The following is a 13281-nucleotide window of genomic DNA, read 5'->3' as shown; positions in this document are numbered from 1 at the left end:
AGAGGACGGGGTTTCAAGAGCTTGTGTGTTAGCAGCATAGACTGTAAAAAATATGGACAAAGCGTCTGTGACGTCACCCATAGACTTTCTGAAGAACGAGTTTGAGGCCGTTTATGGGGGGTATGGGCGGCGCCATCTTGGAAAATCTTATAGCAGAGCAACCCATTTAATGTACGATATTTCAATACAAATGTTCAGAAAGGATACAGAGGTGGTATGATGTGTTGTGTCAGATCATGGCCGAGACGTCAAATTTCAGGAATTCCACTCGGCGCAGCCTATGCTCGTTATCAGTCAATCAAGCTCATACCTTTTATATCTAAATACGATCTAAACTAACGAGTTAGAAAAAAATTCACCCCCCTCACATTTGTCAGGCACTCGGAACCTATCGAAAAATACAATAAAAGTCCATGGGACCAACCTGTAAAAACGTGAATTTATGCTGTGAAAACGGACATTTTAACATGGGGGTCTATGGACATTTGCTCCCTTTTGGGACCTGCCCCTAGAGGATTTTCGATGTATTGCAATTTTTCACACTTCCAGGTAGGCTTCAATTTTCAGATTAGAATGTTGCCGCTTGGTTAGCAGCTCCGATTACCTCACGCAGACACACACCAAAATGACAGAAACTGTTCTGCCTTTTATGTTTAAACGGAGTCAGACAAAGATGGAGAGACTCAAGAAGAAGTGACAACACTGCAACAGGACGTCTCTGAATGGTTAGTTGATGAATTTATGTTGCTGATGTTGAGCTAACTATTTTCAATTAGCATATTCGAATCTGTCATGATAATTTATAATTCACTCGTATAGGAACTGTTGTGAGATGCACACAGAGTGACTTTCTATTGCATGTGAAAAGATGGATGAAACAGTTTGGGCTGACTCACAAATGTACTCGACTATTTAAGAATTGAGAAATTACAAAATGCCGGACAGTCTGTTTCGGGGGTGACCAGACTCTGAGAGGACAAAAGGACCTCTCTGGAGATTACCATTTGAACTGGCCCTCGTGCACCATCGAGACAAAAGTCTCACCTCCGAATCATCTTCATCTACATCTCTTTCCCTCTCCCCTCACCCCCTCTCTCTCATGCTCAGATGATCACCTGAATTCACCCAAGAAAATGTATAGTTTAATGTGAATGATTATCCCAGAGTATTTTTCATGTTTGGTATCATTTAAAATGTCACAGTGCGACTGGTGCAATTGTCCCATTCCCAGATAAGTAAAACAAAAGGTAATAAGGTTTTTAAGAGTTTATGGATAACTGACTTACAAAGGAAGGTGGTCTCTCAAGACAAATGGTCACTCACCCTCAAGATGTGCTACCTCTGAATGCAAATTTCTTTTGTTAGTACATGTTTCCATGTGAAAGAGGTCTGGCTATTTAATGAAGTGCAGCAGGGAGTTCGGGGCCTTTTCTGTAACTCAGATTCACCCATGAGGCTGAGAGAGAGATCTCTCAGCCTCATGTCTATTTTCTTAATGTTGGGTTTGCATCTTTTCTTTATTCCAGAGAATTTGATGTTTTGTATCGATTATCTTCTGAATGATTATGAAATTGGCATGATACATTTACCTGACATAATAAATTGTTACATTTGATTATTCTAACTGATTTTGACATTATTTTACTAAAGAGTTAGGAATAGTCAAACATTCACTTACAATTAATGATCCACAGATATCATTAAAACCTTTTCATTTATGGAGTCAGATGAAAGAGCGAGAGAATACATATGATTGATATATTGCGCATTTAACCAACCAATACTTTGCATGAGTGAGGACAGAACACGTGATAACCTTCTGCGCTGGTCGGACGCCGGACTTTGGGCCCGATTTAACGCGAGCTTACAACTACAACATGGACTGCGTGTTCCCGGGGGAGGGGTTTATGTAAATTCTAGGGTTGGTGATGTCACTAAACCTGGAGGAATGTCGTGTAGTCCCTACCAGCCTTTGTTGTAGTCCAAAACGATTTATTTAAAAGCAAATATCTCCGATTAAAAAACGGAGATAAAACAATTTATTTAAAAAACTATTTCTTTAAAAGCAAATATCTCCCTTTGCTTTGAACTTTAAGCATTGTAACTTTGCAGATGTGGTTTATGCTCAAAAAGCAACACTACACACTAACTAAAGTTAGAAAAGTGAAATCATACTCAACCACCCCTTTAAGGTGAATTAATTGACTTTTTTTATTGAATGAAACTAGAGAATATTTTAGTTTTTGCTATCTTTCCAGAAAAGACATCCATCAGATTGTGGTTTACAAACAGATATTAAGATATTAATACCAGCAGTATATCTATATCTTATATGAACTTTTATTAATTGAGCAGAATTGTATTCATATAAGGTCCATACACTAACAAGTTAAGGACTGTAGTAAAATAAATTCATAAATATATAACATAAAATAAAAAATATATAGATTAACCATTTGAACCAAGTTCAGTTATGATCACATTTGTTATGTTCACAAGCACCTAATTAAAATAATAGTCAATTATAAATTCTCTAAAATTGTTTACATAATGTCATACAAAATGTGCAAAAATTCAGAGTTATATTTATATTAGGCATATCCCCTCCTGCTCATCCACGCTGTCTGTATTTCTTTCTCTCTCTGTAAGAAAACAAAGGATACTGGTTAAAAAGTTTGATGTCACAGCTACTTTAGTGTCAATGTTCAGCCAATAAACATGTTTAAAACACAAGCATTTCTACCACTTACCCGATCAAAAACACTAAAAAATAATACAGTGTTGAGTGTCAAACCGTAAAGAATTGAGAAAATTAAAGGAGAATTTAGAAAATTAAATCTTGCAATTGTAAAGCAGTCCACTGAAGTTGAGCTTGTTGAGAACCCAAATGCAGTTTATTTACAAAAACGTGATCAAACAGAAAACAAAAGCATGGACACGGACACGGACACGGCGCTTACCAAACAGTGGTTAAAGGAAACAATACTTGACAAAGACACATGGCAAACATGAGGGCTTAAATACAGACTAATGACTAGACAAAGGACACCTATGAACAATGAAACAATGCACCAATGACAGCATGACACATCAGACAAGGGAACACATGGCAGGATCACATGACTAACCCGGAATCACATGACAAAGGCATGAAACATGACTGACACGAAACAAAACCAAAACAAGACGTGACAGCAATATGTTAATTTCAGAGCGTCTGTACACAGAGCCAAAATAGAAAAGATCACCATGTTACTCACCACGGATTGTAACTTTATATCTCTTGTATTTAGTCTCTCGGCTGCTGATGATCAGTAGTTTATAGACTCCGGCATGTTCAGCTGTGCTGTTTCTTATGATCAGAGATCCAGTTTGATGATCCAGATTCAATATGTTTTTGAATTTCCCTTCAGCGACATAATATGTACAGGCACTTTTATTTGTTTCTCTTTTAGCTATGAGTCTGTCTTCAGCTCCAAACAGCCACAGAATCAGATCATCATCTTGTGTTTCAGTTTCGTTGTGTAGCGTGACCAAATCTCCCACCGTCGCTGACACAGTCTTCTCTTTATTTTGTCGCAGGATCGGAAAAAAGAGAAAAACATGGACATTATAACAGGTGATCTGACCTCACTGCCACGGTAACATCGATTACCTGATTAATTAGGAGGTCAAGAGGGTACATTTTCTTCAATATTGTGATGGATTTCTGCGCTCCACATAAATAATCTATACAGGTTTGGATTTGGACCGACATTTCAATTATTTATTTAAGCAAACCTGGACGATTCCGAAACTTTCTAGAATAAAAAAATATATATATGTTCTAGGATTTTTTTTTGTTGTTGTTGCTAATATTCCCGAAACCTCATCTTTCCCTCATTAAAAATAAATTAAAAAAATAAACAAATTGAGTGTTCATCGGAGTAGTCCAAGACCTTAGGACTTTTGTCGCACTTGAACCACGAGCACACACGCACACACACACACACACACACACACACACACACACACACACACACACACACACACACACACACACAGGATTCGAGGAGTTTATGTGGTTGTAAAAAAAAAAAAAAAAAAGTAACACATCCTTCCCATGACCCCTTTAGGAATGAATGGATTGCGAGGAATGCTTTAGTATACATGTAAAAATGCTCAAAATTAAAACAAAAAATGATAAAACTTTACCAAAATATGATTTTTATAATGTCTAGTAATTTAAAGGTAAATCATTTTTTTTTAATGTCCGAAAAGATTTACGAACATCTAACTAAAACTTGAGAAAAACATTCCATGCACGATATATAAATAATGTTTTTATGTTAACGTTTTGAGAACATTTTTGAAGAACAGATAAATTTGAACAAACATTCTATTAATGTTACTTTAAGAACATTGAGAGAACCTTGCCAGAGCGTCAGCTAAAGTTCTAAGAACGTTCCTGTCAGCTGGAGCGACATTTCAGCCAACATTTTTTTTTCTTTTCACAAGATTCCTGTGTAAACTGTTGCCACCTCTTTCCTGCGTTAAAAAGTCTGATGTTTGAGTAAAGAAGGGTAAAGAGAGAGAAGACATGGCCTGTCGATCATCTTCTAGTTGTGGACTTTTATATATTATATTCCTTGCTTTTTCCACCAGATTAAATAATAGCCCAAATATCTTCAAATTTTCTTTTCAACACACTTATGACAATTTGTAACTATTTTACGTTTTGGTCAAATTATTGGCAAATTCATATAAATACATATAATATAATGTGTACGTTTTTGTACAATCTGCATAAACCCAAGTGTTAAGATATGGGGTTAGGGGTGGACCTTCATGCTTACGTTTTTGTATGATTTACAGTGTACGAATTCATACAAATGTGCCACCTTGTAACAAAGTTACATTTTCCCGTGAGATCAGGTTGTTTTTTTTCAGTTGTTTGTGTCTTTAACTATTAATAATCTGTGTTAAGAGCATTAAAAGCATCAAAACAGTGCTAAATAAGATTGTCACTCACCGTGGGCAATCACCATGAATCTCTTGCATGTGATCTTTTTGTCGCTGGTGATTTGTAGTGTATAAACGTCTGAATGTGCTCTGCTGATATTCCTGATGGTCAGATCTCCAGTTCGCTGGTTTAACTGTAATCTGTCTCTGAATCTCCCATCAGGACCTTCATAGAATAAGGCCTGATTGGTGTCTGCGTTGAGTTCAGCTATGAACGTTTCTTTATCGCTAAACTTATATCCGCTCATCATTCTTCAGTTCGGAAACATCCGTTTGTAGAGTCACAGAATCTCCAACTGTATATTTCAGCGTATTCACTGCCAAAGAGAGAGAAACATATAGAAGAAACATGTGAATGTGAAAGTAAACCGCACTATCAATACTGTGATTATCTTGAGCTACTCACGCCAAACAAGAACGTTGAATTTCTTGTATGAAGCTTTATTGCTGCTCTTCATCTGTACTTCGTAAACTCCAGAGTCGCTGCTTTTGGTGTTTGTGATGGTGAGATCTCCAGTTCGACTGTCCAGCTCCAGTCTGTCTTTGAATCTCTCGTCCTCAACATCGTAGACGCTGGTCTCATTGGTTTGCCCATCAACTTTGGCTATGAGGGTGTTTATAGGTTCAAACTTCCACAGAATAAGATCATCTTTCTGTATTTCGGTAATACCAGTCTGCAGATGGACAGACTCTCCCTCCGTGAATTTCAGTGTGTCCACTTCATTTCATAAAGAAATAGAAACAAAGCATGTTGATATGTGCAGATGAGCAACTCAAAACCCACTTTAGACCTCAATGAAGTTTAAAATGAACAAATTAACACGTTTACAGACAACACTAGAGTGTTAGAAGTATTTCACCCACACACCTCGTACAATAACCTTGAATCTCTTGATTTTGGCTCTGCTGCCGGTGATCTGCATCTGATAATCTCCAGAGATTCGGATCCTGATGTCGCTGATGGTCAGATCTCCAGTCTGCTGGTCCAGCTGCAGTTTGTCACTGAATCGCTCATCGTTGGCGTACGAAAAGTTACCGGCCTTTTTGTGTATTTGAGCAATGACCATGTCCTGCGGTCCAAATGTCCAGAGTACTTCATCCTCTCTCTGGATTTCAGTTGCACTGGTTTTCAGCGTGACAGAATTTCCCTCCGTCACCGACATCGTTTTTTTATTTTCTGTCTCAGCACCAAGATAAAAAAAAGTTTTAACCGATTTTTCAAATAGTTAAAATTCTAAAGAAAAAATTACGAATAAACCACTATAAATGTCTGAAGTCCCATCAGAAATAATAGCTTTGCTCCAAAACAGTGAGAATGCATTTGCAATGAAGGTTAAGGTGCAATCCTAATAAAGGGATGTTCTTTTTTTCTGTTGGTTTTCAATTTATTTTAAGTTACTTTTTAAAATGCATTTATAGGATTCTAGAACTTCCTGTATCTTAAGTAGGAACAAAAGCATCACAGACTGCTTTACAGCTACAGTCAATTCCTGTTTTTCTTAAGATCACACACTGTATAATTTGTTAAAGATACAGTATTTCTCTATTGAAAAAAAAAAACATAGTTATGCAAATTAAATACACTTTTAAAACTCTCATATAGGATTATTCCTTTTGCTATATTAGCTGTAGATAATGATTACCTTTCCTTTTAGAGTATCTGAACATGTAGTAAATCACAGCCAGAGCTACAGCCACACACAGCAGGAGAAACACACAAATCAGCACAATATAACCAGCAGACAAACCTGGATCTGGAATGGCTGAAGAGAGAAAGTCATTAGTATAAGTACATTTATTGTGGGATTTAAGGGAAATGCTAATTAACATGTAAAATGCTCTTACATACACACCAGAGTAGGCCTACTGACTGCACAGTCTCTCTGTGACTTTTCCGCAAAACAAGGAACTGCATCTCATCTCGGCGAGAAACAGTTTCAGGGTTCATTTCAAATAAGTCGTTACCTCTTTAGACTCGTGAAGGGTTAGCAGGTTGCAGGTTCTTGAAGAAAATGCATCACACATTTGTTTTTTTTTCTGTCTGTGGATATTGTACTTAGCTGGTAAGGTGTAAATGTTTGTTTGTTTTTAGTTACTGTTTTATTAAAGCATCATCAGCTGTGACTGTGAATCTTTTCCTGCGCTTGTTCTCCAGGTGTGTTTGGTGTTGAGGCCGGTGAAACAGAGACAGTATCAGTGATGGAGGGACATTCTGTCACTCTGATGTTCCTGAACTACAGAGAAATGTGATAGTGTGGACGTTTGGACCGCAAGACACTCACATCGCTAAAATCAACAGAGTTCACAATGAGACCTTTCACGATGAGAGATTCAGAGACAGACTGAAGCTGGACTATCACACTGGATCTCTGACCATCACAAACATCAGCACAGAACATGCTGGACTTTAGAAAATCGAAATCGTTGTTGAAAACAAGGTCTCGAACAAGAATTTCATTGTCACCATCTATGGTAAGCAGAGCATTATACTGTCTGCACATTTGATTTGCCTCTTGCCATATTCTTATTTCGAGTAGGATTATTAAATTATCATAATATAATATGTTAAGATATGGGGTAAAATATGGGCTGGTGGGTAAGTTGAGCCACCAATTAAACTTAAGGGAACAGTGCAAAAGATGATTTGCCAAGGATAAGGCATTATGCATGACTTCTGTAAAGTTGCTTTGAATAAAATGAAAACAAAAATTACTTGATTACAAAAATGTTATGTATTTAATCATATATGGTGCGTTAATTTATTTTTAAAATATTTAAAAGCATGATATGGGAGGAAAAATGTATTTTAATGCTTTTTTGTTCTTTCGCAAAAGTCTTGCAATACCCTGATAAACTTTGCATTCGCTCGCAAAACCTTTGTGTTCCCTCGCAAAACTTTTGAGTTCTTCGCGAGCGAATGCAAAGTTTGTCTGGGGAGTACAAAGGTTTTGAGAGGGAATGCAACGGTTTTGAGAGGGACACAAAGTTTGTCTGGGGAACGCAAATGTTTTGTGAGTGAACGCAAAGTTTCTAGGGAGAATGCAAAACTTTTGCAAGAGAATGCAAAAGTGCTGAAATATTTTTTTCTCCCATATCCTATTTTTCCCATCATCACCATGTCCCTTTAAGGCTCTGTACTTTGTCCCTGACATGTCATCTATGGCAAATCTTCCACTTGGTCTGCTATTGTGGTCTACATTAAAATCAAACCTAACTTTGGTTGGTTGCTTTTCATGTTTCATGTCTTTCTCAGTCCAGAATGAAAGCTTCAACTGATGATGGGTGATTCAATCATAATGACTTAATCATAATGTGAGGAAAATAAAAAAAACCTTTCGATGAGGAAGTTCACACTGCAAAACTCATCACTTCTCTGTTCAGGCAAATGGTGGTCCAAATATGGGAAGTACCCAAATACTGTATCCCATTTCTCCAAGAAAAAAAAAAAAAAAAAAAAAAAACTTTTGCAGTCTGGCACCTTCTATAAACTATTTTACACTCACCTAAAGGATTATTAGGAACACCTGTTCAATTTCTCATTAATGCAATTATCTAATCAACCAATCACATGGCAGTTGCTTCAATGCATTTAGGGGTGTGGTCCTGGTCAAGACAATCTCCTGAACTCCAAACTGAATGTCAGAATGGGAAAGAAAGGTGATTTAAGCAATTTTGAGCGTGGCATGGTTGTTGGTGCCAGACGGGCCGGTCTGAGTATTTCACAATCTGCTCAGTTACTGGGATTTTCACGCACAACCATTTCTAGGGTTTACAAAAAATGGTGTGAAAAGGGAAAAACATCCAGTATGCGGCAGTCCTGTGGGCGAAAATGCCTTGTTGATGCTAGAGGTCAGAGGAGAATGGGCCGACAGATTCAAGCTGATAGAAGAGCAACTTTGACTGAAATAACCACTCGTTACAAATGAGGTATGCAGCAAAGCATTTGTGAAGCCACAACACGCACAACCTTGAGGCGGATGGGCTACAACAGCAGAAGACCCCACCGGGTACCACTCATCTCCACTACAAATAGGAAAAAGAGGCTACAATTTGCACAAGCTCACCAAAATTGGACAGTTGAAGACGGGAAAAATGTTGCCTGGTCTGATGAGTCTCGATTTCTGTTGAGACAGAATCTGGTGTAAACAGAATGAGAACATGGATCCATCATGCCTTGTTACCACTGTGCAGGCTGGTGGTGGTGGTGTAATGGTGTGGGGGATGTTTTCTTGGCACACTTTAGGCCCCTTAGTGCCAATTGGGCATCGTTTCAATGCCACGTCCTACCTGAGCATTGTTTCTGACCATGTCCATCCCTTTATGACCACCATGTACCCATCCTCTGATGGCTACTTCCAGCAGGATAATGCACCATGTCACAAAGCTCAAATCATTTCAAATTGGTTTCTTGAACATGACAATGAGTTCACTGTACTAAAATGGCCCCCACAGTCACCAGATCTCAACCCAATAGAGCATCTTTGGGATGTGGTGGAACGGGAGCTTTGTGCCCTGGATGTGCATCCCACAAATCTCCATCAACTGCAAGATGCTATCCTATCAATATGGGCCAACATTTCTAAAGAATGCTTTCAGCACCTTGTTGAATCAATGCCACGTAGAATTAAGGCAGTTCTGAAGGTGAAAGGGGGTCAAACACAGTATTAGTATGGTGTTCCTAATAGAGTGTATATTTCACAGTGCCAACTTTACTTCTAATACTTGTGACATCTTAAAATTGTAACATTATACAGTATTTCACAATTATGACTTCATATCTCACAATTGCGACTTTATTTCTCAGAAGTGCGCTTTTTTTTTTTTTTTTTTTGTATTTCATTTTCTTATAATTCTTTGTTTATAAATTGTCACAATAAGACACTGGCACTTACTATTCCGACTTTATTTTGATGTCTCTTTATTTTCTTGTGTTATTCAGCTCTTCTGCACATTCCTGTCATCACCAGATATTGTGCACAAAATCCTTCATCATCCAGCTCAAAATGTTCACTGTTGTGTTCAGTGGTAAATGTGAGTTACGTGACTCTCCTGGTACAAAGGAATCAGTGTATGTCCAGCATCAGTGTGTCTGATCTCAGCAGCAACATCTCTTTACATCTGGAGGTGGAATATCAGGATAAAACACATACAGCTGAGCTGTGTGATCAACAATCCCATCAGAAATCAATCTCAACATCTGGACATCAGAGGACTCTGCCAGATCCGTTCAGGTATGACATTGTGATATGATGGGGTGAACTATCCCTAAAGGACAACTCCAGTGAAAAATGAACCTTGGGGTAATTAACACTTACAAAGTTCTCCATGCTTCGTTTTGTATGTAGGGACCCTCATTATGCTACCGTGTTAGTGCGAGGCTATTTTGAGCCTTGTTAGTGGTATTAACTAGCGACCGCGGAAGCCGGGCAAAGAGTACACTTCGCAGGCTGGAGTTTAACGGGAGAGTGAAGAGAAAGTCCGCGGCAGATAAAGATAAGTGGTATTAGGAATTGGATTATAGCGCAATTGCTGCTGGTGGCGAACGTCTGGAAGGGAATGACGTTTAAATGGACATCTTGGATGAGTTTGCTATTCTAGAATGTGTTTGATGCTTTGCCATTGATTTCCACCGAGTTTCCAGTGCGAGTGGCGGACGGAGCCCCACGCCAGAGCCTTAATTTTGTGAGTGCAGTGTCTTTCATGCCTTTCCACGTGTGATTGTTTGTGAAGATTGTAACAGAACACGAGTGTGGGGGTGTTTGCCGAGGCAGTGGGGGACCTGGATCACCAATACGTCGATTCCCTCTGGTATCATCAATGAAGAGAAAGTTCTCTGTGGTAAAGCATCGATTAGCTTACTCCACTATTAACCTCTTCTCTGCCTGATCCCTGTGAGTGTACAGCTGCGCTGGTGAAATACTATTAACCTCTTCTCTGCCTGAGCCCTGTGAGTGTACAGCTACGTTGGTGAGATACGTAACCTCTTCTCTGCCTGAGCCCTGTGAGTGTACAGCTGCGCTGGTGAAATACTATTGACCTCTTCTCTGCCTGAGCCCTGTGAGTGTACAGCTGCGCTGGTGAAATACTATTGACCTCTTCTCTGCCTGAGCCCTGTGAGTGTACAGCTGCGCTGGTGAAATACTATTAACCTCTTCTCTGCCTGAGCCCTGTGAGTGTACAGCTACGCTGGTGAAATACTATTGACCTCTTCTCTGCCTGAGCCCTGTGAGTGTACAGCTGCGCTGGTGAAATACTATTAACCTCTTCTCTGCCTGAGCCCTGTGAGTGTACAGCTGCGCTGGTGAAATACTATTAACCTCTTCTCTGCCTGAGCCCTGTGAGTGTACAGCTGCGCTGGTGAAATACTATTAACCTCTTCTCTGCCTGAGCCCTGTGAGTGTACAGCTGCGCTGGTGAAATACTATTGACCTCTTCTCTGCCTGAGCCCTGTGAGTGTACAGCTGCGCTGGTGAAATACTATTAACCTCTTCTCTGCCTGAGGCCGTGAGTGTACAGCTGCGCTGGTGAAACTGTATTACTTTAGCTCTATGCGTCTATCTGACTCCAATTTCAAATGATAATCAAATTTAGATTGTATTTCTGATTAGAAAATATTCATAAACATTGATTATGAATTAATTTAGATCTTTGATTATTCTGAGTAATCCCATACTTTTAGTTATTAATTCATTATGGACCCAATGCCGCACAGAGATCACATCGGCCAATTCGTGTTTCTCACGGACACAAACTTGTTAATTCTGATTTTAGTCAGAGGATGTAGGGTTTGCTAATACCTCTAAAGTCAGTTGCCTACTGCTCACTCAAACTAGAGAGTGTAGTTTAATTTAGCCATTTCCATACAACTTGCTAAACCAGTGCTGGACAGAAATCAAAAGGTCTTCAGATGACGTGCCTACTGCTCCGTTCATACATGTGCCTTTAGTTTGACCTACCTTAACTAAAATTTGCGGTAGCACCAGCCTCCTTAAATATATTAAAATAATGATTTCAGAATACTTCAGAATAAATCAAGATGTAACATTTATTTGTCAGGTAAAAATATATCATGCCAATTACAGAAGTAAATTATTAAAAGCCAGTTCAGAAAATACATAACATAATTTACTCAAAGATGACTCTAAAAGTAAGTAATGTTTCCCTGACAAAGACACACAGTAATGTGTCAGGGTTTTCCAACAGGAAAATACTGACATGCATTACTTTGCGGGATATTCTCCTGGTAAAAGATTCCCAAAGGTTGCTCTGTTCCCTCACCTTAAATACCAGATCAGAACAGAAGGGGGGTTAAGCAAATGTTGTTTAGAGTTGTTTGGGCCAATCCATGTACCCCACGGGGGTAGCACCTGGTTTCAGGAGATATCGTAAACAGATATCAGCCAGAGAGGATATACAGGATTTTCCTAAGTTATCAATCTTTTTCATTAAACCAATGACTGCAATGAAATTAAGACCATTTTACCAATCGCATTGTGCCCTTTTAAATGACACCAAACATGAAAAGGAAAACCAACATATTCACAAGATACACCATTTGTGTTAAAATACATTCCTTGAGGAGGGAGAGGGGGGATGAGTTGACGTCAAACAAGGGGACAATGAGATAAGTTTGGGCAGGACAAGGTTCTGTGCTCTGCCTTTGTTATCTGCTGTCCAGGTGCATTTTATGGCGTTATTGCAGGGTGAGATTTGTTTTAACAGGAAAATCAATTCTTACAAAATACTATTAACCTCTTCTCTGCTTGAGCCCTGTGAGTATACAGCTACGCTGGTGAGATACGTAACCTCTTCTCTGCCTGAGCCCTGTGAGTGTACAGCTGCGCTGGTGAAATACTATTAACCTCTTCTCTGCCTGAGCCCTGTGAGTGTACAGCTGCGCTGGTGAAATACTATTAACCTCTTCTCTGCCTGAGCCCTGTGAGTGTACAGCTACGCTGGTGAAATACTATTAACCTCTTCTCTGCCTGAGCCCTGTGAGTGTACAGCTGCGCTGGTGAAATACTATTAACCTCTTCTCTGCCTGAGCCCTGTGAGTGTACAGCTGCGCTGGTGAAATACTATTAACCTCTTCTCTGCCTGAGCCCTGTGAGTGTACAGCTACGCTGGTGAGATACGTAACCTCTTCTCTGCCTGAGCCCTGTGAGTGTACAGCTGCGCTGGTGAAATACTATTAACCTCTTCTCTGCCTGAGCCCTGTGAGCGCACATCTACATTGGTACAATACATACCCTCTCTTCCATTTGACCTATGCAAGTGAAC

At 39.3% G+C, this 13281-nt stretch overlaps 1 protein-coding gene and 1 long non-coding RNA gene across 2 annotated transcripts; both read right to left on the bottom strand.

Annotated features, from left to right (window-relative positions):
• Positions 1 to 2602: 2602 nt before the first annotated feature.
• Positions 2603 to 5218, bottom strand: LOC307169913. Its single transcript, XR_013823248.1, has 3 exons — positions 5012 to 5218; positions 3261 to 3566; positions 2603 to 2642 (listed from the first exon to the last, which is right to left on the bottom strand). It is a non-coding gene; the product is annotated as an uncharacterized lncRNA (long non-coding RNA).
• A 17-nt stretch (positions 5219 to 5235) lies between these two features.
• Positions 5236 to 6164, bottom strand: LOC307169633 (uncharacterized protein; the record flags this gene model as incomplete). Its single annotated transcript, XM_079890362.1, has 3 exons — positions 5236 to 5318; positions 5408 to 5719; positions 5870 to 6164. 3 exons carry the CDS (start codon positions 6162 to 6164, stop codon positions 5236 to 5238), a joined length of 690 nt encoding a protein of 229 aa, XP_079746488.1.
• Between the last annotated feature and the right edge of the window lie 7117 nt (positions 6165 to 13281).

Source organism: Squalius cephalus, assembly GCF_949319135.1.
Source record: "Squalius cephalus genome assembly, chromosome: 13".
NCBI classification, from domain to species: Eukaryota; Metazoa; Chordata; class Actinopteri; order Cypriniformes; family Leuciscidae; genus Squalius; species Squalius cephalus.
The sequence above is the reverse complement of the archived record's forward strand: the minus strand, read 5'-3'. Positions and strand labels throughout refer to the sequence as shown.